The sequence below is a fragment of the Rhodamnia argentea genome, chromosome 2 (genome assembly GCF_020921035.1).
Source record: "Rhodamnia argentea isolate NSW1041297 chromosome 2, ASM2092103v1, whole genome shotgun sequence".
Classification (NCBI taxonomy): domain Eukaryota; kingdom Viridiplantae; phylum Streptophyta; class Magnoliopsida; order Myrtales; family Myrtaceae; genus Rhodamnia; species Rhodamnia argentea.
Genome location: NC_063151.1, coordinates 32,863,528 through 32,888,251, shown reverse-complemented (window position 1 = coordinate 32,888,251; position 24,724 = coordinate 32,863,528). Strand labels below are relative to the sequence as shown.

The 24,724-nt window shown below is 39.1% G+C and overlaps 1 protein-coding gene and 1 long non-coding RNA gene across 3 annotated transcripts; one reads left to right on the top strand and one right to left on the bottom strand.

Annotated features, from left to right (window-relative positions):
* Nucleotides 1-8,458: 8,458 nt before the first annotated feature.
* Nucleotides 8,459-12,327, bottom strand: LOC125313917. The gene is made up of 3 exons (XR_007197625.1): nucleotides 12,198-12,327; nucleotides 8,801-8,806; nucleotides 8,459-8,469 (listed from the first exon to the last, which is right to left on the bottom strand). It is a non-coding gene; the product is annotated as an uncharacterized LOC125313917 (long non-coding RNA).
* LOC115732552 (laccase-15-like) lies at nucleotides 12,226-23,569 on the top strand. 2 transcript variants are annotated; one of them, XM_048275128.1, is made up of 6 exons: nucleotides 12,226-12,327; nucleotides 19,603-19,754; nucleotides 20,667-20,911; nucleotides 21,014-21,142; nucleotides 21,838-22,782; nucleotides 23,388-23,569. In XM_048275128.1, exons 1-6 carry the CDS (start codon nucleotides 12,226-12,228, stop codon nucleotides 23,516-23,518), a joined length of 1,704 nt encoding a protein of 567 aa, XP_048131085.1. In that variant the 3' UTR covers nucleotides 23,519-23,569. The 2 variants fall into 2 exon arrangements, with proteins under 2 accessions (XP_048131085.1, XP_048131083.1); XM_048275126.1 differs by lacking the exon at nucleotides 12,226-12,327 and adding an exon at nucleotides 19,345-19,494.
* Nucleotides 23,570-24,724: the final 1,155 nt, after the last annotated feature.

Below are 24,724 nucleotides of genomic sequence, written 5' to 3'. Positions count from 1 at the left end.
ATACCACTTCAGTCCATTTGGCTAACTGGTGCTAACATAGACTATTTTTGTCCAAAAATGATTTTTAATATCAACTTTAAAATTTAAAAAAAAAAAGCAAAAAGAAGAGAGTGAAGTAGGCGAGAGAGCCGCAAGCCTCGCTGCCGCCATCCCACCATTGCCAGAAATGGCGGTTACAGTGGGGGATGGTCGGCAGGGTTTGCTGGCCCCGGCCAGGGGTCTTCAGTGTACTAAAGAGAGATCTGGTTGACATTGACTTGTCTACTTACGAGGCTATTATGGGTCACAACATATACCCTATTTTTCCCTTTGTTTTGGGGGGTTATGAGTGTGGTAATTTAGTAATTGAGAGGGAGTACTCTTGGAAAGAAAATGTACTTTCGTTAATAAGGTTACTGGGACAATTGATTTAGGAAAAGGATTGCATGACATTCACACTGTGCATGACAGTGTGACTGTGTTATGCAATCCACAAAAAATTTTAACATTCTTTTTTTTTTCTTAGTTTTATGAGCCGGCCACCACAGAATTTGTGGCTAGCATTTGACCATCCATTGTCAATATGACAATGGACCGTCATCATAGCATGGCCCATTGATTAAGATACAAATTGGTCTTTAAAAGAAAATTCCAAATGCAAATTCATGTTTAAGAACAGAGGTATGTAAGGAGTCATTGGGTGAAAGGTGATGCTTGCCATCATTTCTCTTCTAGCATTACAACTTCAACGCGTCATTCAATTTAAGTGGGCTAGTGGGCTCCGTTATGGATTAGGCTTCCAAGATCAATGGACCTGAGTGTGTATTTGGGCCCTTTTGGCCTTTAGTTTTCTTTTTTTATCATCTGATTCTGGTCCCCGGGACTCCCGCCAAATTTAGCATAATCTCCAGTTCTCCACCAAACCATTTGGAAAAGTCTTAACTTCCTTGAAGACAAGTTTGACAGTTACTTATTGCTAGCGCCCAATTCAGACTGGACGTGGGGTGTTTGTCTTCAACTGGGGCATTAATTGTTGAATGTACATGTGGCTTTGTCTTCATCGTGCATGATTGCTGATTGTTACAGGTGATGCTGTCTTCATGTCGCGGTGCAATGATCTTGATCGAGTCAAGACGTGCACGTTATATCTTCATAGCATCTTATGTTTTCTTTGGGCGGCCCAATCAAAAGGAACATGACAAAAGCGTTATGATCGATGGGACGCAAGTGTCCATGATTCTACCTAGCGTGGAGACCAAGCTAACGGTCTATCGTGTGCTATGTACACGAGTCAGCCTTGAAAATTCAACATGAACGCAAAATTTCGAAACTTACCCGTCGAAATTAATTTCTCAAATTTTGAAATTTAAAACTTGCTCCGTATACTCTGTAATTTGAAACTTACTCTATTACAAGTTTTAAGATCGATTCTAAAATTTAATTAGGTTCCATCTATATTCTTAATTAAACGATTACATTAGATCATCACTTCTAATAACCACCAATTATTATTATAATCCATTGACCACAATTCATATTTAGATACATAAAGAATATGAACGTTAACAAAGTAAAACTCTCAACCTTGAATATCGCCTGAAATTAAAACTCAAACTAGTGGTTTTAAATTACACACCCATCATCCGACGCCACGGAATACCGTAGAATTGTGCAAAAACATAGAACACAAAAAACACAAGTTCCAAGCTCTCACCGGACCGGACTGGTTCCACAAAGATATGGAACCTACCCTGTATAATTGATACGTTTCTTCAATTCTCGATTTTATCATGAAACTATGCCCCCACCCCTCCTAATAGAGGCTGACCAACTACTTCCTTGGATTTTCCAAAGCAGGCAAAGACTTAAGCATACATAGCGAAGCATCGAATTCGTTAGTTATAAAGGAGCTTAAGACAGAAATTGATGCAAGAAGAGGGAAGACAAATTGATGGCAGCATGGTTCACTTTGGAAGGGGGATCAAAGAAATTATCAAATAAGTCGTCAACTTCATCAAGAATCAGTTTGTTCGACGAGCAGCCGTTTTCGTGATTTTCCAATATTTGAGTAACGGAAAATTACTCGATTGATGGAAAACATTTTCCATTAATTGAAAATAATAAGTTTAAATTTGAGAAAACGACTTTCCTTTCTTATAAGAAGCGGTTTTTTTTTTCCTTGATTTCATGCTTCGCATCAAAGCGTAAATACCCCTTTATGTCTATTTCCAATCTCTCGTTAATTTATTTTTTTTGTTTTTTCCAGATAACTCTCATGTTTTTTTTTGTAAGTGTATCGCAAGTGCCATAACTTTTATACATCGTTCACTTTAGTGCCATAATTTTTTTTTCGCTCACTTGAGTGTCATAACTTTCAAAAATCAATCACTTAAGTGCCATTTCAAAGTAAAATCGTTCACTTAAGTACTACTTGAGGCAAATTGTCCGACGTGGACTTTTTTTTATTATTTTATTTATTTTTTAATGACATGTGGATTTTTTTTTGAATTTTTTAAATATTTTCTGAAAATTTTTTCTTATTTATTATTTATTGCCATATTTTCGTTTTTTAGTTTTTAGGCCTTTTTCCCCTAGGCCAGCGAGGGTCACCGGAGACCCTCGCCGACCACCACCGGGTTGCCCAGGGGCCTAGGCCCGCTCGCCCCGGGTCGGCGAGGTCGTAACGGCCTTGGGCGACTACCGTTGCGGCCACAATGGCTGCAGGCGAGGGCGTGAAGCCCTTGCTAGATCTAGGCGAGAGCCCTCGCGGCTCGGCCGGCCACAGGTGATGGGGCCCTTGCAATGGCCGTTGCAGCCTCGATGGCCGTGGGTGAGGCCTCGACGGTCGTCACCGGGTCCAGGCGAGGGTCGCTTCACCCATAGCCGGCGGGCGGCGAGGGCCCTCGACCCCGGCCGCCAAGGGCCCTCGGCCTCGGCTGCCGAGGCCGCAATGGTCGTCACCCAGGGCCATTGCGGCCTCGCCGGCCCCGACCCCCGGGCTGCCCAGTGGTGGCCGACGAGGGTCATCAAGCCAAAGGCGCAAAAACAATAAAGAAACAAAAAAAAAATTGCAAAATAAATAAATAAAATTTATGAAAAATTCTAGGTGTACATTTGAATATTTAAAAAAATCATTTTGCCGGTGCCATGTTAGTTATTCCGGCTGCGACATCAACTTTCCGATGTCCACGTAAGTAATGGCACTTAAGTGATCGATTTTTTAAAGTTATAGTATTCAAGTGAACGCCATACAGAAGTTATGGCACTTGCGATGTACTTATCCCCATGTTTTTTTGTTCATAAATATGCTACTATGTCCCGAATATACTTCATGCTCACTTTCTTCTACATTCCCAAAAAACCCAATCATGCATAACATTTCACAAATATGACTTCATAGTTTATTTCCTTGTTTCTTTGCATTTCATGTAATTTTGATGGATTATATATAATAAACAAAGAAAATGTCGATTTCAATTTGTAGTCATTTTTTACGATGTAAACTGTCTTTAGTAGATTTCACTTATTACCACATACCATAAAATCAACTTACTCAATTTTCTTTCAGCAGAAACACCAGAAAACGGTCCAAATTCTACCAAATTGAATTTCCGAAAATCATTTTCCAGCAATAGGAAGTTTTAGGTGAAATGAACGAATACTAAGGCTCCATTTGTCTCACTTAAATTAACTTTCAGGAATTTTTTTTTCAAATTTTCCTATGTTTGGTTCACAGAAAATAAACTAATCAAGGAAATGACTTTCATCATTGGAAAACACATTCAAAATGGGGAAAGTGGCGAAATCATTTTAAATTATTTTTACTTTTATTTTTGCTTTCTTTCTTAGCTAGTCGCTAGCCACGTCGACCAGCCACATGCTAAGGACAAGATCACCCAAGGCAGGCGAGGCTCGAGCTTGCTAGATTTCGAAGAGCTTGAGCCTCGCGAGATCCAGCCAAGTGGAACCTCACCTGAGGCCGGCGAGCTCATCCATCAACGTGGCCTACGATTGGAATAGGAAGAAGGAAAAAAGAAAAAAATAATAATTAAAAATTCAATTTTTCTGGTAATTTTCTTCAAAAAATCAAATAAGATTTTCCATACCAAATAACGAAAAATATTTTTCTATTCATTTTCAAGTTTTAACGAAACACCAAAAAACACTGCCATATTCTTGAAAAATGACTTACTACAATATTTTCAAAAATATATCATTTTTTGCGAAATAAACAAAGTCCTAATGCAAAGACAGAACCACGAGATTATGTTGCATTTGACGGTACTGGAATATACACTTGGACGGGTATGATCTTTTTCTTCTATGAGACAATGGCAACACTTCACCACGGGGCCAAATGATTCATTTATGAGCATTTTGTCAAGCATGTAGGTTGGGGCAAGGCTAGGAAAAATCATGCCCAGTGCTATCCAATTCATAGGGATCCAATTTGGGGACAGAGTTCGACTCACAATGGCGATAGGCTTCCTGAAATTGGTGGACGTAGGGTCGTTACTAGATCTCACTGGTTGGCATGGTCGGGTTCAATCAAAATAATGTTTCAATTATTTCGTTCATTTCATTAACTCCTGAATCAGATTTCCTTTTTTGTGTTATAAATCATTAGAGGGAGCTTGATGAGATATAGGAAAAATTTCAAATAAAGGCCCCGAAGTATTATTATTTTCTCAAATAATGGTTTAAAGTGAATCTTATTTCAAATAAGGACATAAAATGTTCAATTTACTTTAAAAAATGGCCTAATCGAAGGGCATGTTTGCCCTTTACTCTTTTTTTTTTCTTTTTCTGTTTTTCAGTTTTCCTTTTACTTTTTCTCTTTCCTCTTTCCTCCCCTCCCCAGTTTGATATGCGTCATTGCCCACTGCCCCTGTCGCGGCGTCGTCCACTGAGACATCAAGCCCGACAACATACTCTTCGATTCCGGGGGGGCAGCTGAGGTTCACGGACTTCGGCTCTACGGAGGTGATCAATGGAGATGAGAAATGGTGCCCGCCGGGAGCCCGTAAATGTCCTCTCTCCTCAAATCGATCCTCTTCACGTCATTCTCATCGGCCCAGTTCATCCTTCCACTCTCTCATCACAGGAAGGGAAATGCACCTAGAATTTTTTTTTATTTAATTGATCAAACTGGTTTGCTCATTAGTGGATGTAATGTAACATTAATTATTACCAGTGTTGACGTAGAGGACCGTGTCCGAGTGGAGGAGCACGGGGAGGAACAGAGCGTTGGGCTCGAGCGTGATGAACTGCAGCTGGTAAATCCCCCCTCCTGGCTCTGCCGGACACCTGGACCGTCGAGATCCTCCGTACTCCATCGCCGCTATCAGCGTCCTCTCCTCTCTTCGCTACCATCCCAACGCCCTCTCCTCCCTCGTCGGGATCACGAAAGCCTCGAGCATCGCCGCCACTGCGGTCTCTCGCTCCGCCACCTTCCACATGCAGAGGAGAGACGGCGATGGTAATAAGCAAGAGTACAGAGAAGGGCACGGCCAGAGGCTTGTTTCCCATTTTTCCAAAAACTTCACACGGTGAGAAAGAGAAAGAAGGAGACCGAGTTCGAAGCCCCCACATCCCCTTGCGGCCCCAGATCTGCTCAGCAAGATGCTGGGCAGATCCCTTGCCGCCGGCGACATCGACCGAAAGACCCGCGACGGGATTCGAAGAGTATGTTGTCGGGTTTGATGTTTCGGTGGACGACGCCGGGGTGGTGGCAGTGGGCAACGGCACGTATCAAGCTGGGGAGGGGAGGGGAGGGGAGGGGAGAGAAAAGAGAATAAAGTAAAAAAAGAAAAAAAGAAAAACAGGAAGAAAAAAGAAAAAAAAAAGTAAATGACAAAAATGCCCTTTGATTAAGCCATTTTTTGAAACAATTTGATCATTTTAGGCCCTTATTTGAAATAAAATCTATTTCATATCCTTATTTGAGAAAATGATGGCACTTTGGGCTCTCATTTGAAATTTTTCCCGAGATATACGCGAAAGCGAAGCGACATTGTTATGTTAAAAAAAAAGTAGAGAGATAAAGAAGTCCTAAATTTATTGCATAGCAGTTAATTCGGTCATAAACCTTTTAATTGTGCCAATTTAATCCTAAATTTTTTAATTGTACTAATTTAATCCTAAACCTTTTTTTGGATCAATTTAATCCTTAATTTGTTGAAGATTCGTCAATTTAGTCATAAACCTAATATTTGAATTCTTGAAAGGAATGAATATATTGGCAAATTGTGAAAAAAAATTAAAATCAAATTGGCAAATCATCAAAAGATTTAAGACTAAATTGACATAAGTGAAAGATTCGGGATCGAATGAGAATCTGTATTATTTAGGACTTTTTGGACAATTCTCCTAAGGAAAAGGGTATGACAATTACTAAAGACAGTGAATGAAGCGAGCAATTAACCTTTAGAAAGCGAGAGATTTTCATGACTTTATATGTAGTATTAATTGCTTTATAATAGTCTTCATTTCTATGCTTTGACATCACGACTATGATTGAAGTGCATATTATAAACTTGACAAAGATTTCACCGACATAATATTTTTTCTTTCAATTACGTATGTCTGAAAATAAGTATTGATTTCTTCAAAATTATCAACATTTAGGATCATTTAGAGGGCAATTATCAGAAGGTGTGTTTTTTATCGGCACCCCAACCTTCATATGGGGCAACAACAACTTTCTGACGTTGACAATCTTGAAGAAAGTGATGCTTGTCCCCCAACACGGGCATGCCTAATTGGATAGAAGTTTGACACGGAAAGGCCATCTTCAGAGGGCGCACCCATTCAAAAGGTTTTTTTTTTTTTTTTTTTGGGTAAGGTGAGCTGTAACCCATTCAAAAAGGTTCATGTTCGGTAATCCCAAAAAGATTTGTTCGACCGAAAAAAAAAAAAAAAGATTTGAGAAGTTTTTGGGCTTCATTCATGGAGAGTCAAAGGTCGGGTACCAAAGCGAATCACGCCACCATAAATTACGTACGCTTATGGAACTACATCCCCATTGCCAAACACCCTTGAATTTTCCTTTTTGAATTTCTCTCGGACGTTTTTTTTTTCCCAAGCCTATTAGCTCGATCGATCACTATGGACACGTGCAAAAAGCCGTGTTCATGCATATTGGATAAGACTTTGCTCGTTGAGCGGCAGGCATGACCTCATCGAATTGGTTGCATCCTCATAAGATCCAACGCCTCCAAACTGAACGTTTGATTGTTCAATTGGACCCTTTGCGAAATTATTTCTGAATTTTGCTTGTGAGTGCGACGTCGACGGTGAGAATGTACAATTTGTAAACAAGAAGGTGAGCTGGGTAAAAAGGTCCGGCTCAGCCAACCTCGTTGAATGTGATGCCGACACCGACAAGCATTAGGGCCCTACTTTATTGAGATAAGGTGCTGGAACGAGAGTTCCAGTGCTTCAAATTCTAGGGCTTTTGCTAGTCCTTGGCATCCTCTATTGCGAAGCTAAGTTCGTGGTAAGTGAGACATCTTGGGCATTGACTTTTCTTTTCCATGGTTTTTAGGGCATAACCAAAGCTTTCATGATCGAGGGGTTTGACCTGTTTAATTTATGCAATCGTCTTTTGACGATTGTTTTATGGCTCAACAATCAAAGGAGGGCCAAATCGACCACACCTGATTAGCGCTTCCATTGGGACAAAAAAAAATGAATATGACGAAAAATTTCAATTTGATATATGTATATGATAAATTTATTTTAAATTATTTTTTTAACTACAAAAAATTTCAAATATGTACATTTGTGAAAAATTTACCGCAAACTATTTATTTGACCGCAATAATTTTAAATTGATACACATGTGACAAATTAATCCCAATTTTTTTTTATTACCAAAAACTCCAAATTAATACACATGTGATAAATGTATCCCAAACTAAATTTTTTACCATAAAAAAACCCTAACTGATCTTTCATTAGTTTCTGTTTAATTGGGTATTACACAAAAAATCTCAAATTGATACGCCCATGATAAATAGAAGGTAAAACCTCAAATTGGTACACCCGTCAATGATCACGTGTCATTCACTTAGTAATTTGACGATAAAATTTAATGGAGACTAACATATGGTAAATTTATCACAAATATACTACTTTGAAGTTTTTGGTAATCAAAAAATTAGTTTGGGGCAAGTTTGTCACAAGCATATCAATTTGAAAATTTTTTATGATCAAAAAATAATTTTGGATAAATTTTTCATGGGTGTATCAATTTAAAGTTTTTTTATGGTATTAACCAAAAAAAAAAAGAATTATTAGAACCAAATGTATTTTATATTTCGGTCCAGTAACTTGGAGCTTTCTTTCTATTTTCGTCCTTCATCTTTCACCATGATCTTTTGGCTATAGCTCAATTTGTCCGGTCAATTACTCCTTTCACCTAAGGTGTTTGATATACTCCGTCGACTTATCGACATGGCTGTTCATTGGTCCTTCGTCTCTCTCTCTCTTGAAATTGCGGAAATACAACATGATACAGGATTAAAATAGATTTCGTAAAAAAAAGAAAAGAAAAAGAGAAATGGTTGTGTAATTATCCTTAATTCATTGTGAGGTTAATAGCCTATTGTGGGCCATAAAAAAATAAAAAATAAATAAAAATTATTATGAGGTTCACACTTTCAAGAATTCGTATTCAACAATATGTTGATACTTTCATAGTCACCAAAAATCGTTATGCTAGTAAAGTCTAAAAAAAAAAATTAGACAAGAAAAAACTTAATGGTATTCCGTTAGCACCCAAATAATTTGTTTACAATATATTTTTTTTCGTTCCCACCTCTCTCTTTACTGGAAAACATGTTTGATAAGCCTTAGAATTCTCTTAGAGAAAGAAAATGATGCAAATTTTTATATCCCACCAAAACTACGAAAAAGCATCACTACCGTAAAAAATCGGAAAAATATTGAAATATAATAAAAAATAATATGCATCGGTGACGATCGTGCCACGTAAAACTGTTAGCGTCCACGTTAGAGATTTCCGGACAATTGGCCAGATGGACTCAATTGGAAAAATATGAAAAGACTTACGACTCAATTGATTAAATTAAAAGATTTATGATAGAATTGGTAAAAGTATAATAGGTTTATAATTTTTTATTCAATTTTCATTCTTTTGTATGTGTATGCGAGCATATTGTCGCCTTTTTTTTGCGTGAATGATTCATTTATGTAGTTATGGTGCTAGGGTTTCATTAGAGGAAAAAGGAATTTTGTGCATTCCTATTTTAGATCGAGGAGACATACTGTATAATCAAGCTAGAAAATTAGGATATCTCCCTCTACTATCCCCAATACGGGCAAAATTATTAGGCTAAATTTTAAATAAGGACCTGAAGTGAACATTATTTCAAATAAGGGCTACATCACATAATCATGGGCTAGCCGAATTTTCATGGGGGCCTGGTCCTTATGAACTCGATCTTGGAAATTCAATAAAGCTTAGAGCCTTCCTGCTTAAACATACTCATCAAATTTATGACCATGCTGGTTAATATGAAATTGATGTGAACGTATTATGATAGTGTCCCAAATATCTGTAATACAAATGTCACTGCAAATTAATGTTCGTGGTATTTTTGGTCGGGATCGATCCCTAGTTTTCATATGCAATAAATGGTCAAATAAGATAGCTAAATATTTAGGTGTCCACATCGAACGGGCTTTGCCCTGGGTGACCTTCTCATAAAGGTGTTAGGACCTTTTCCCAAGGATTTTATCTGTTTCTCGTAGGGAGGTAGCCACTGAAACCAGATCCACAAAACTCGGATATCAAATGAAAATCTCGTGGGGGGAAAACGTCTCCTTCGCTCTCCGCTGAAGGGAGTGTGTGTCCCCATCCGACACGGAGGAGGGAACAGCGAGAGAGCAACATGGACACGCACCTTTTAAAAGTGCTCGGCCAACCCTCGAATGGCTCATGTTTGAGGCGGCCGAAAGGGAAATCAAAGCTTTTTTCCGTTGTCGTTACCTTTGGTTTTTGTTCCCCCTTTTTCATAGCACAAGGTATCGAAATCTTTGGACTCAAATGATCCTCGCATATGCACGCGGAGCCTCCGGTTCACGTGTATGGGAACGTTGTGGTTTAGTTAAGACAGTGGCATCTAAACCAAAAGCTTAACCGCTCGACCAATCCATTGAATTTACCTTTGATTTTTCTTCGAGAGAATAACAAAAAAAAAATCCTAAATTTATTGTAATTGTGCCAATTTAGTTATAAACTTTTTTTTTACCGATTGAGTCTTAAACCTTTTGTATTTGTGCTAACATAGTCCATCCGGTCATTTCTGGATGGATATCACTGATGTGGCGCAGCCAATGCTAACCTAGGCAATTTGCAATAATATTTTAATATTTTTTGAATTTTTTTCTTTTTCTTTTTTTTCTTTCCCTTCCTTTTTCCTTTAGCCAGTTTCCATGGGCTGACGAGGTCAACCTGTACCAACCTCCGGCAAAGCTCACCCCCGCCGACCACCGGCGAACTTGCCCTCGCCTTTAGCCGATCGCCGGACCTCGACTATCGCTTGGAGGAAGAAAAAAGGAAAGAAAATAATATATAATAAACAATTCGAAAAAAATTAAAAGATTACTCAAAATTGTCCACGTCGCCGTAGGCCGCGTCATGTTAGTGATTTTTGGCCAATTTGGCTTGATGGACTGAATAGACACAAATGCAAAATGTTTAGGATCAATTGGCAATAAAAATGTTTAGGACTGAATTATTACAATTATAATAAATTTATGATTTTTTTTTATAATTTTATCTTTTTTCTTTGATGAGCGCCACAAAAAACATAGACCAATTTGTATGCGAGATAGTGAGCCGAGGAAGTGTTTGGTTCAGTTGACGACATTATATTTTGATGGGCCTAATACCCAAAAAAAACCTTCGATTTTAGCATTTGTGACAATTATATCCAAAAAAAAAAAATTTGTCTCAAAAAAACCCCAAACTTTTACTTTTGTCCTAATTCTACTGATCTAATACTCAAAAAAACTCTCAACTTTAGAATATGTCCCAATTATATCCAAAACTTTTTTTTGTCTCATAAAAAATCCTCAATTTTTACTTTTATCCCAATTCTACTATCGTCAATCTTCCGTCTATAATCACCGTTAGTTAATCCTATGTGAATCGAGTTTTCTCGCCAAACTTACCAATAAATCTTCTAAATTTGGAAACAGTAGGTTTTAGGGACGACAAGGTTTTAGATCGTTAATCCAAATATCTCCATGTCTAGCCGTTTTTGGGCTGCTGAGTGCCGTAGAGAATACAAAATGTGCCGTCTTGAGTGACTCTATATCTCCCAACAATATGTAGGGGAAGCAAACTACAAAAGAGAAGTTTTACTGAGGTACAATTTATTAACAACGTGAAAATGCCACATAGGATTTACTAATGGTGATGACCCAACGTTCAACGAAGATAACAAGCAAATCCTTGCTTAAGAGAGAAATCTCGAAAAGTCTGATAATAAAATAATAATAATCATCCCCAAAAATATCATAAACACATCTTTTATAGGGTATTAACCCTAATTCTAACCCTAGTAGGATTCTAAACATCCAAATCCAAAATTACAAAACTACTATTAATAGTAAAATAAATTCCGAAAATACTATAAAAAATAGGAAAACTTATCTAGACGATCTTGAATCACCAAAATCCGTTAGTCACGGCGCAAGGCTGTGAATATTGATCGAGACGCCGTTTCACTTCAGCCAACCGAATTTGAGCCGATCCGATGTCCTTGACCCGGTCCGCTAGTTTTTGGCACATCACCGTTTCGCCTTCTGATTGGATTTACGCATGTCCAATCAATCTAGAAACGCGCTACTAATACATTCCACATCAGGTGATTATGGACGGAAGGTTAACGATGGTATAATTGATACAAAAGTAACAATTTGAGGTTTTTTATGAGATAAAAAAAAAAGTATTAGATATAATTGGGATATATGCTAAAGTTGAGAGTTTTTTTGGTACTAAGCCGGTAGAATTGGCATAAAGCAAAAGTTTGGGATAGAATTGTCACAAATGCTAAAGTTGGAGGGTTTTTTTGGTATTGAGCCTATTTTGATGACGAATAGGAGGGGAGCCTATTCGCAATGTATAAATAGACACTTCCCGCAATCCGCTAAACTTAAGGGGCAAGACAGAAGAACACATTTACTTTTCTCTCTCTCTCTCTGTTGATTGAAATGTGGAGCTTAGTGGGAGTTCAAGTGCTTCAAATTCTAGGGCTAGTGCTAGTCCTCGGCACCCATTACTGTGATGCTGCTACTCTTCGTCGTAAGTTCGTGGTAACTGCAATAGATCTGGCCCCTAATTTTGTTTATCTAAACTAATTTCAAGCCTATTATATGGCTAATCCCAAGATGGCGCATTTCAACATGGGTTTAGCGCTTTCCATAAGGAACAAAATCATTCGAAATCGTTTCCATATGCATAATATTGGGTCCATTGCTTCCAAGTTTTCTTTGGATTTTGCACTTCATCTTTTGCCTCGAAACTTGTTCAGTTTGGGGAATCAAATCCTTCTCTCACCGGATTAGAAATTAGAAAAATTATTAAAATACATTAAAAATTATCCACATTGCCACCGGCCGTGCCACATAGGATGCTCGGCTTCCACATTAGCGATTTTCAGTCCGGATTAGTAGGATGGACTCAATTGACAAAACGTCAAAAGGTTTAAATCTCAATTGACAAAATCAAAAGGTTTAGAATTAAATTGATAAAAGTTCAATACATTTAAGATTTTTTGGATAATTTTCCGGTTAGATCGGTGATTTTGGCAGTTGATCACGGAATTGCAACAAGTTTTGCAGACTACCCTCCATATTTCTTCGAGTCGGTGGATTATAGAAATAGTTTACCATTGACCATGATAAGCCGTCTAACTTTGCCATTAACTGAACAACTTTTTCCGCATACTCCATTGGTTTCCGTATTACACCAAACATTTCAATCTTCTACTCAACACCCAGAAAACGGTGGTTTTTGTCTTACTTCCATAACTAAATAATATTCGTGGATGTTGGGTTGATTTTTCTTCAACAAGTCGTGTCAAACATAACGCTGCCACCTATGGTTCGGTATCAAGACTTTTCAACCTCCCTCCTGATTTCTTCTTTATCAAGTTATGCCATCGATTAACCATGAAAATTGCCGCGAATGATTATATTAAAATCTTATAGAAAAAGTAAGATTATATTAATCAAATCAAATGATAAGATTGAATTTGCATTCATATAATAAATCTAAAACAGATTGGATAATATCTTCTTTCAAATTGTCTTGATTTAAGATGGTAGTTTTCTCTTTCTTTTTTTTTCTGGTTACGTTATGAAGTAACTCTGAATCGTAACGATTCACGATTAGGTCAAAACAAAGATATTTGATTACACGTATGAGAGAGTTCATGATTGCTACGCATTGACCTACATGGCATGATGACATCCTTACCATCATTTCCACAATTCTTAGGCAGCCCACGTGCCAGTCAAGATTCCCCGGTCGGTATCGCTTTTCTTCCTGCAATGGACAATGAGATGTGATTCTGCAAGGAACAAACAAAAAAACATATTGCGGGGTCAAAAGCCAGCCGGCTGATTGTGACCGATTCCTTTTATGATGATGGCGGTACGCTTATCCCACACTTTCTTCGAACATGCGTCTTAACAAATTTTCCTCTCACGCGTGAATAAACTAGGGCACACATATGTCGAGCATACGACCATGCCGCCCCTTTTCATTCCATTGAAGCCCCCCGGCAGTTTCTCATTTGAGGAGGAATAACAATGTTTCATTGCGATTAAGTTGCGAGACTTCCACCTATCACCTTCGAACATGTATCTTAACAAATTTCCCTCTCACGTATGAGTCACTAGCATTAGGGCCCGCTCCCCCTCAATACTGGTATCCTTCTGCACTGATGTTACATAAACTCAAGAATCTCCAACTCGGCTCACCAAATTTGGCAGCTGTCGACGGGGATGGCATCTACACCTCATACTCCAACTCCAATCGCCTTGGCCAAGCTAAGCTTAGCAAAGAGGGGCTAGGGGGCCGGGGAGGGGGGCGCACCATCCTCATCTAACATTTTCCTTCACTGAGATATTTACCAGACAATGATATACATAGAGAGTGAGCCATCAATCAACCATCAACTCTAATACCACTAGTTGGGCAAATGCAATAGAGGTTCAATACCTTGTTAAAATCACTAAGATAAAATCTAAGTCTAAAGCGGCAATATCTAGTTGAATTCACATTAACTCAAAAGGCAAAATCATTATATTACCAACCAATTAAGATGTATTAACTACTCTGTGTTACACCACATCCCTGCCGTAGGATTCTTTTCGTGTGACACCCTCCCACGATTTGTTTAACAAAATAGATAGAAGAGAGAAGAAAGAAACACCATTAGAGGGAAAGAAAATCAATACTAGTTCAATAATCAATCATAACGAAAGCTAACAAATATGAAGCTTAATATTCTTTTTCATATTAAATTTACAAAAGAGTCCTACCAAAATAAGGGACTTAGATATTATATTAACATATATCGGACAAACCTGTAAAACTCATCCTTTACTCATAAGCTAATCGGATAGAGATTCTAGTAGGATTTCCGTCCTACGCCACGGAACGAGAGGTCTCATTTTCATCACTTGGTTTGCTTGTGGAATTCTGCTCAATGCATCGCTAGTGGATTTACACAGGAGAAGTCGGATAGATCGATGCCTGTGAGGAGGAGAACATGGCAACTCTGCCCATCGTTTTCGCTTTAAGAGGAACGTCGCGACAATCTTCATGCTGCAATGTCGAATTCTAGGTTTGGTGGTCTTTTGCTTTCTAAAGCGACAATTACACTTGTCTTGCGTGCTTTTTAGGTTGTTTCATGGACCGAAATCTCATGTACTCCATTGTAAGGATTACGAGTGATAAATCTTGTATTAGGTTTCGATGCAACGCGCACCGTAATGCTGAATTGTTGATTGGGCGGTCTTGTGGTTTCTAAAGCGACTATTACACTAGTCTAGCGTGCATTTCAAGTTGTTGTTTCATGGATCGAAATCTCATGCAATCGATTTGTAAGGACTATGACAAAATGAATCTTGTAATAGATTTCGATGCGACACTGCTCGCTTCTCTTGTAGTTGAGAAATCACTGGGCAGAGTCTTTATGAAAGTGAGTGCATGATACTGACGAAGCAGATGGGCTAGCTATTAGCATGAATTTTCCTTGACTCCGACATTTTACTCAACAAATCATATGCATACCTCACGAAAAAGCCAAGATATAAAGATATAGATGCCTTATTTACATTAATTTCACTTTTTTTAAGTTGTTTATTAGTGGGATACTATAGACCACCGAGGTTCATTTAGGTTTTCACGTAAATGTCTTGATATATACTAAGGGCCTATTTGGTAATGATTCGGATTCCCTAATTCTATACCCCAAATAGGCTCTTTTAGAAGAAAATGGGTCCCTCTTCCCCCTTGCCCACGATGGGATATGCTCAATCATCAGAAATGGTTCGAGGAGAGCTTCAATTGAAAAAAAAAAAAGCCTAGAACAAAAATTAAAAAAATTGATTCTTTGTTCCATAATCACTTTTGAGAAACAAGACCAACAAAGTGAGTAGGCTCAGGGAAGGATCTCACTTTGTTCCCTAGACCAAAAATAAATAAATAAATAAAGGAAGGAAGCCTCGGGGAAGAACACTCGACCAGCCCGCGCCCCCCGCTCGTCTGCCGCTCATGTCGCTCAACCAAGTAGCTCTACCACCGATGTCCTCCGCCCTTGTTGCATGACTCCAGTGAGTTTCGTTTTGTCATTCAGTTTTCTCGGCGTCTCTTTCCCAAGGATCTCGCCCGAAGTGGCCCTCAGCAATCTAGGCAAGGGCCAGCCTCGTTGGCCTCAAGTGAGGGTTACCCTCACCGATCCGGGCAAAGACCGCCCTAATCGGCCTTGAGCAAGAGTCATCCTTGCCAATCTGGGTTCGGCCTCGAGCAAGGTCACCTTCACCAGCCTTTTGTTCCTTGATCCGGGCGAGGGCTACCCTCATCGGCCTCGAATGAACACCGCTGCTCGAACACCGTCCCATTTGGTCCCCGCTTTGCTTGATTGACGCCTGCCTCTGCGTATTTTTCCCATTTGTTCCTGTCTCTGCTTATTTTTTCCTGGTTCGCGTTTTGCGAATTGTAATCTTGATTTTCCCTCAAAACCCGACTTTCCTCATTGATTGCACAATTTGTTTCATGAAATGTAGATCTAGAATTTGTACAAATTTCAAAACTAAAAGAGAGAAGAGATCAAGTGTGAAACCTCTTGCGAACCCAACATGTGTTTGACAATTCTTTCACAAACTAATTTAAGTGCAAATTTGTGGAATTTAAGTGCAAATTGCCTATTCAGCTTATTTCCTTTCTTAATAATCCTACATATGTCTTTATGCTCCACAAAATAAATAGACTAATTGGGGATTATGCATCATCCGTAATCATTTTGTTAGTGATGCTATATAGATTGACTTTATAATGATATGACGTAATTAGTTGGCGTAAACTGATAAAATTGGGAAGAGAAATTGTTCCTGGGAGCAGAAATTTCTTGTAGTTACCAAACCCATTTTTGTTCCGAGAACATAAAGTTTGTTCAATTACTAAACGCATTTTGATTCTCTAAAACTCGTTCAGAAAACAGAATAAAAAATTATTTCCATTTTTGAGCTCATCGCTGTTTTAGCCCGTTAACTCAATGATTATGCCCGGCAAATCCAAAAAGAGAATAAAGAAATCTTAGCTGTTTTCAACAAGTGGAATGAGTAAGCTATGGGGTTTCCTCATGTGTTGTTTCCATAAAGACATCGTTGTAAAGCAAGAGCCGCCGCTAAGGACTATTAACACACGCAAAAACGAGACCTGGTCGCTGTGGAGATCCAAGGTCCTTGTGAATAAAACACAAAACTTGAAAAGAACAAGGCTCGAGTCAAAATAAGTAAATGGATTGAACTACGAGGGATTGCTACCAGTTTCTTTCCTAATAACTGATACCAATTGGATGAATCAATTTATTGTATTGAGATTTTGTAAGTATTAATGTTTGGAAGATGGGTTATGACATAATCACAAGGAAGTGAGTTGTGCTAATTATATATCCATTTTTATTGAGGCAAGTGTTTGAGCTAATTTTATTTGAGAGAAGGAGGCCAACATTGGCTGACTACACTCATGAGTATCGCCTTCCTCTAACAATTTAAGCTCTTTTAAAATAATTATCGAGTAATCCCACAAAATCTCACATGGTGTCAGAGAGAGAGACCCTAAGTTTAAATCTTTATAAGCCCTTATTTTCTTCCTCAAAGTCCGATGCCCGAAAAAGAGTGTCGTGCAGATTCATTTCGTGGATGATGCTGATAAGAAAGTCGAACCCAATAACTTAAATTAATAGGTGGATGAAAAATTACATGTATATAAAGAGCATATAAATCCATAGTTAACTGATGTGAGATATTTCAATATTCCCTCTCACTTGCAAGCTAGATCAGAATGATTAAACTTCTTAAATTGTTAGATGAAAGCGTGATTTAAAATTTAAATATCTTACCATTATCCTTTGTGCGCAGCCTAGACTTTGGCATAAGACTACAATGTAGAAACATCCAATGCGGAGGCAAATAAATGGCCTAAAAGATTTCAGTTCAAGGCTTCTTGCTCCGATAGATGGAGGATGACCACATGTATGCAAAAAGCATGTAAACACATCGCCAAGCAATGTGAGATATTTCAACAGACGCAACGTGGTGGATAAGACTAATCACCACGGACAAAAAGGTTATGGAGCATGTGTTGTGACTAACGTGTCATCAGCATGGATTTGAATTTTCCTTGGTTCTCGAATGCGGTTAGCGAGTCTTCCTCGAGGCGTTGGCTTTGGTTGACGCAAATTTGATTACAGCCAATTTTTTCCATGATCCTGGCTCGAAAGTGCGAGTTATTGGACGTGGGTTAGGTGTATTACAATGACATGTTAATTTTCCAGAGAGCGATTTCTGCACGACACACCTTTTTATTTTTATTTTCCCTCCATAGAGGCTCTGCATCCATTCAAATTAACCTGTAATTAAAAGAATTAGGCGAGATCGATGGAATTATTATCAGGATTGTCTAGCCAACCCTTCAATTCACCGGACTGGTGAAGGTACTTCGACTTTTCAAGTCAATGAAGGCATCGAGACTTAGAGAGCTGTTGAGTTCATGAATGGATGCTCATCTAAAGGCTTGGAAAATTTAACATGGCCACTTGAGATCTAAAGGAAAAAACATGCCGATAACGAGATGTGGATGATTTTATTTCTATGGTAGGTAACAAAATCTTTTTGAGGAGAATTGTCAAAAAAGGGTCCTAAACCTGTTGTACTGTCGCCACTTCGGTCCTAAACTTTTCAATTTCGCCAATTGAGTCCTAGGTCTTTTCACATTTTGTTAGTTGAGTCCATCCTGTCAATTTTTTGTCGGAATGCGCTGATGTGGACGCCGATCGTCCTATGTGACACAACCGGCGCCGACATGGACAAATTTTAATAATCTTTTAATATTTTTGTGATTTTTTTCTTTCTTTTTTTTTTTTTTTTTTGTTTCTTCTTCCTTTTGCACTGAATTAGCAAAAGTGCAATATGTTCATGATTTTTTAGACGATTTTACCATACTTTTCATATTCCAATTGTTGACGATGATTTTTCACCTCATTTGACTGGCAAACACACACATTAAAAAAAAAATACTTAACTAGAGACCAGAAAACGAAGACCTTGACCGGCAACACCGTAGATGAACAGTGTAGCCGGTTTACAAAATGAGTGCTTCCGTTAGTTGCATTGCTTGATTAAGAACGTCGTACCTAGGGTAATAAATCTCATAAGATAATTAACATCAGTCAAAGTAAATTAATTGACTGCTATACCAAGCTAGTAGCAGCATAGAGCATGAAGAGGAAAACCAATTTACGTGGAAAAAGTCAAGTTTAAAGTGATGACATGGAACTATGGTCATCCATAAACGTTAGTTTGGAAATAACTGTTGTGTCAGAATTCGTCAACCGTCCCCTGGCCAGGGTACCTAGGAAGGTTAACCAGCAGGTAACGATAGGCCTCGAGAACATATTTGCTGCTGGTTTTCTCGTATTACCAAAGCGTGCCCTTATAATGTCCTGTCTAAACGTTGACAAAATCATGCGCGCCCCCACTTCCACGTGTCCCTCGCCAGCCCCAGCCTTTCTCTGAGCCTTATAAATACCTCTCATGCCCGGCTTAATCTCCAAATAATCGAGCCCCAGCCGCCATCTCGTTGTCAAGTCAATCTCCATGAAGTCATCAAGAGCACAATACGTAGGGTTTCTACTCTTCCTCATCGGCATTCTCCGATGCAAAGCCTTGGTTCGTCACACGTTCGTGGTAAGTTCGAATGAGTGCTAATACCGCCATTTTCCGCGATGTCGTATGCATGCGGACCGGGGTTGGACTGCTAGGTTTCGTGTTGCTCAAGTGCGTGAAATATTACAGGTTGAAGAAACGCCGTACAGGAGATTATGCAGCACGAAGAACATCCTGACGGTGAATGGGCAATTTCCCGGGCCGACTCTATACGTGCACAAAGGCGATACCATCATCGTTGATGTCTATAACAAGGCAAAATACAACATCACCATTCACTGGTATGAATAGTGTTTCCCAGCATTCACATTATGAAGTGTAATCTTGAAAGTGATCCCATCATTAGTATAGGAGTATACTAATTGCCGCTCTTAGATAGAAGTGACCTTTTATATGTGAAAGTAATTTATAATGTCTTCCTTGTCATAAGGTCCAATCCACAGATTTACAATATATAGACACTCAAAGTCCGGAGAACTAAAAAAAAGTCCTAAACCTATCGCAATTATGTCAATTCAGTCCTAAACCTTTTACATTTGTGCCAATTCAGTCCATCTGCCCAATTTTGATCGGAAATCGCCGACATGACAATTTTTAATAATATTTTGGTTTTTTAGTTATTTATCTATTTTTTATTTTTCTTTTGTCTTCATTTGCTATTATCTTCTTCTTCCTCTAACCGGTCACTAAGGTCCGATGACTCACCGGCCACTAGTAAGGCCGAGAATCGCTAGATCTAGGTGAGCTTCACCTAAGACCGGTGAGTCGCCCGATCTTGGCCACCGGCTAGAGGAAAAACATTCGAAATAAATTTTAAAATAATTAAAAATTTTCATGTTAGCACAAGCAGCGCCATATTAGCGATTTTTGACCAAAATTGATCAGCTGAACCGAATTAGCATAAATACAAAAGGTTTAAAATTGAATTGGCATAATTACAATAGGTTTAGGACTTTTTTGGTAATTTTCCTCTCAAAGTCATCAGTCATAGATTTCATCATGCCAAGCCCATTTCAAACCATATGAAGACCATGTCCTTTTCTTAGTAGATCTCCGTGTACATTACTAGCTTTTTTCAACGACTTTTCATTACCTTGTTCTACTAGATATGGTTCTCGAGAACTATTTCTCAGCGTCATCCCAAGGTTGCTTGAAAATTTGTCCTAACTGAATGGTGTATGATTTTATTGTAGGCACGGCGTGAGGCAACCGAGATATCCGTGGTCTGATGGACCAGAATACATAACCCAATGTCCAATACAACCCGGAGCTAAGTTTAGTCAAAAAGTGATATTCTCCACAGAAGAAGGGACCTTATGGTGGCACGCTCATAGTGATTGGTCAAGAGCCACCGTTCATGGAGCCATTGTTATTTATCCCAAAAAAGATTCGACCTACCCTTTTCCAAAACCCGATGCTGAAGTGCCTATCATATTAGGTACCCCACAAAAATCCCCGAGTGATTAATGTGTGCTTGTGATTTCAACATAATTGATCTTTGATCATTTCAAAAATTATAAACTTAACGATAATTGTGCAGGAGAATGGTGGAAGAAACCGATAATGGAGGTGTATAATGAAATGCTCAGAACCGGAGGAGATCCAAATGTTTCCGATGCCTATACCATCAATGGTCAACCGGGAGATCTATACCCATGCTCAAAGCAAGGTCAGAGACGACATGTTTGAACTCGTCGTCTTCGTCTTCGTGTTCCTCTTGGTCTAACTTTATTTCATCGTTCTTCCGCTTTCTTACATGGTTTTTCAACATTTCATCAAGTAAAGGCACTAAGGTTGCTTATTGTGATGGAAATTAATGGTAAAATTTAACTATATCTCCTGCACTTATAGTTGCTAGCTTTCGCAAGAGATTCCCAAAGTCTTCAATGCATGCATACACCATGTTATATAAGCATGTGACCCCCTGCATCTACTTGCTTTCGAAAGCCATATAACTTTCCAAAAGCTGGACAAGCCATAGGGACGTCCTAAAATGAAATTATATGCATCTTGTAACTTCATAATTGTAAATTTTTAGGGTTAGCAAGAGTTGTAGCCGTCGTCTTATATCATTTTCTTGTTCCTTAATTGGAAAAAATGTCGGTCTCATTCCTGATGCAGACCCATCTCCCACCTAAGGCTATTGAACAATATAATGATAATTATTATGCTATAAATTCAACCATCAAAACAAAGAAATGGTAGTTTACTATGCCAAGATGGATTGCTCCTTAAATGGAATATTCATACGGGTTGGACTTTGTGCATAAACTATTGTTGGCTTAGACAAAAAAAATTGTCGTATCTTCTCTACAGTTTTCCATCCGTATGTTTGTAATTAGTGACGGTGTAATTTTGTTTCAGATACATTCAAACTGAGGGTTGAGCAAGGCAAGACGTACTTGCTGCGAATAATCAACGCGGCCATGCAAGACCTCCTCTTCTTCTCCATTGCCAAACACAGCGTCACCGTCGTCGCGACAGACGCGAGCTACACTAAGCCACTAACGAGAGATATCATCACAATATCCCCCGGTCAAACCATCGACGTCCTCCTTAAAGCCAACCAAAACCCCGACCACTATTATATGGCCGCTAGGGTTTATTCCAGTACGTTCAATGTGACTTTCGATAACACAACCACCACGGCCGTGGTGGAGTACTCCGGAAAGTACGCTCCCACCTCGCCGCCTCCTTTGCCGCGACTTCCTTATTACAATGACACTTCCGCATCGGTCAATTTCACCGGCAGCCTCCGCAGCTTAGCAAGCGACAAGTACCCCGTCGACATCCCCAGGAACATAACCAACCATTTCATCTTCACAGTCTCTGTGAACTTGTTCCTTTGCCCAAACAATTCCTACGCGTGCCCCAACGGGGCACGTCTCGCCGCAAGCCTGAACAACATAAGCTTCACAAACCCCTCGATCGACATCCTCCAAGCTTATTATTATGGCATCAATGGCGTGTTCGGAGCCCGTTTCCCCAGCTTTCCACCGTACGTCTTCAATTTCACGGCCGACGTCTTGCCGTTGAGCTTGGAGACGCCAAAGCGCGGGACGGAGGTGAAGGTATTGAAGTATAACTCGACCGTGGAGCTTGTCTTCCAGGGGACGAACTTGGTAGGCGGGACCGATCACCCGATGCATCTGCATGGATATAGCTTTTACGTCGTTGGCTGGGGAGTTGGGAACTTCGACATCAAGAAGGATCCTTTGAATTATAATCTAGTGGATCCACCTTTGCAGAACACCATTGCGGTGCCGAAGAATGGATGGGCTACGATCAGATTTAGGGCGGACAATCCTGGTGAGTTTGAACTAATGTTTGACTTAGACGCTTTATTTGTGTTAATATCTATCGGTATTACCTTGGCTATATGAGCTTTGGCTCAATATGCAATGTGGTCCTTAAACTCTTAATTTTGTTTAATGTGCTCCCTAAGCATGAGTCCAATATGCAATTTGGTCCATGAATTTTTAGTTTGTTCAACGTAGTCCTTGAATTTTTAATTTGTTCAATATAGTCCCCGAACTTTATTCAATTTAGTCCCTACACCATATGAAAATGTTCAATGTTGTCCCCAATCTTATATCAATGGAAGGACTACATTAAACATTTTCATATAGTTGAGAGACTACATTGAACATGTACCAGAAGTCCAAGGACCACACTGAACAAATTAAAATTTCAGGGATCATATTAAATATTAAGCCAAAGTTCAATGACCACATTGAAAAAAATAAAAGTTTAGTGACCACGTTACATATTGGACCAAAGCTCATGGACCATTTGTATCACTATTCTTGTTGATGGTGGACGAATACACCCATAATATGCACAAAGCCATTTATACAGACTTCTATTGAGTAGATAGAAAATTATTGATTCTGGTTGGGACAAAAATTGGGCAGGAGTGTGGTTCATGCACTGCCACATAGAGCGGCACATGGTGTGGGGCATGGACACAGCGTTCATCGTGAGGAATGGAGTTCCCCCGAACACCCACTTGCTGTCGCCACCACCGGACATGCCACCTTGTTGAAACACCTTCGATTGCTGTCCACTTTGGGGGGAGACCTGATGAAGACAATTTAGTTTCGTTAATATGCCGTCACAGTAATAGTATCGATTTGGATGCGCACCGTCGTAGAACTAGTCATCTCTTGGAATAAGATGGTACATTTTTGTTAACTTTTTTGGGATCCGATCCCGCCTCTTTGCCTCTCTTGTGAAGTTATTACATGAATTGTAAATCATGTGGGCCAAAACTGTCGCGACCATTAACAAAAATCGTTCGTCATATAGGACTCACATGATTCGTTTTTCAAATAACATTTGATTGACGCGATTTAAAGATCATGCAATATTTTTTTCGGCCGTTGTTGGGATTTAAATCCCTCTGCCGCCCTAGTTTCCTCTCCCCGGCCAAGAGGGTCGGTCTTGCCTGTGCTTATTTATTACCATGAAGTCTAACTATTGAAATGTTCATACGTTATCTCCCTCTCTAAGTAAATTGCACCAACACTTGTACCGAAGCGGTTCGTCTGTTCTTCTTCTTGTAACTTATGAAAACAAAAAGAAAGCAAAAGAAAAAAGCTGTTCTTTTATGCAAGCATCACATTTTACTATTTTACCTTGATAAAATAAAAAGTGATCATAAAATCTCAAAAAAGATAAGAAAAAAGTGGAAGAGAGAATTGTGCAATTTCTATATATTATATGTGTATAAAAAAAGAATGGAAGAATTGTCGAAAACGTCGTAAACCTATTGTAACTGGGTTAACTCGGTCTTAATTTTTTTTTGTCAAACCAACTATAAACCTTTTGCATTTATACGACTTGAGTCCATTTGGCTGACCGGTCTTGACGTAGACTTTTTTTGTCCAAAAATAATTTTTAATATCAACTTTTAAATTAAAAAAAAAAAGTAAAAAGAAGAGAGTGGAGTATGCGGGAGAGCTGCAAGCCCACGCCGCCGCCGTCCCACCATTGCCAGAAATGGTGGTGAGGGTGGGGGATGGTCGGCGGGGTTTGCTGGCCCCAGCCAGGGGTCTTCAATGTACTGAAGAGAGATCTAGTTGACATTGACTTGTCTACTTACGAGGCTATTGTGGGTCACAACATATACCCTGTTTTTCCCTTCGTTTTGGGGGGTTATGAGTGTGGTAATTTAGGAATTGAGAGGGAGCACTCTTGGAAAGAAAAGGTACTTTCGTTAATAAGGTTACAGGGACAATTGATTTAGGAA

Coding starts and splice junctions, on each gene's coding strand:
- LOC115732552 (XM_048275128.1), top strand. CDS start 12,226: ATGTGGAGCTTAGTGGGAGTTCAAGTGCTTCAAATTCTAGGGCTAGTG. Junction 12,328..19,602: donor CTCTTCGTCGTAAGTTCGTG/GTAACTGCAATA, acceptor GAAATATTACAG/GTTGAAGAAACGCCGTACAG. Junction 21,143..21,837: donor ATACCCATGCTCAAAGCAAG/GTCAGAGACGAC, acceptor ATTTTGTTTCAG/ATACATTCAAACTGAGGGTT.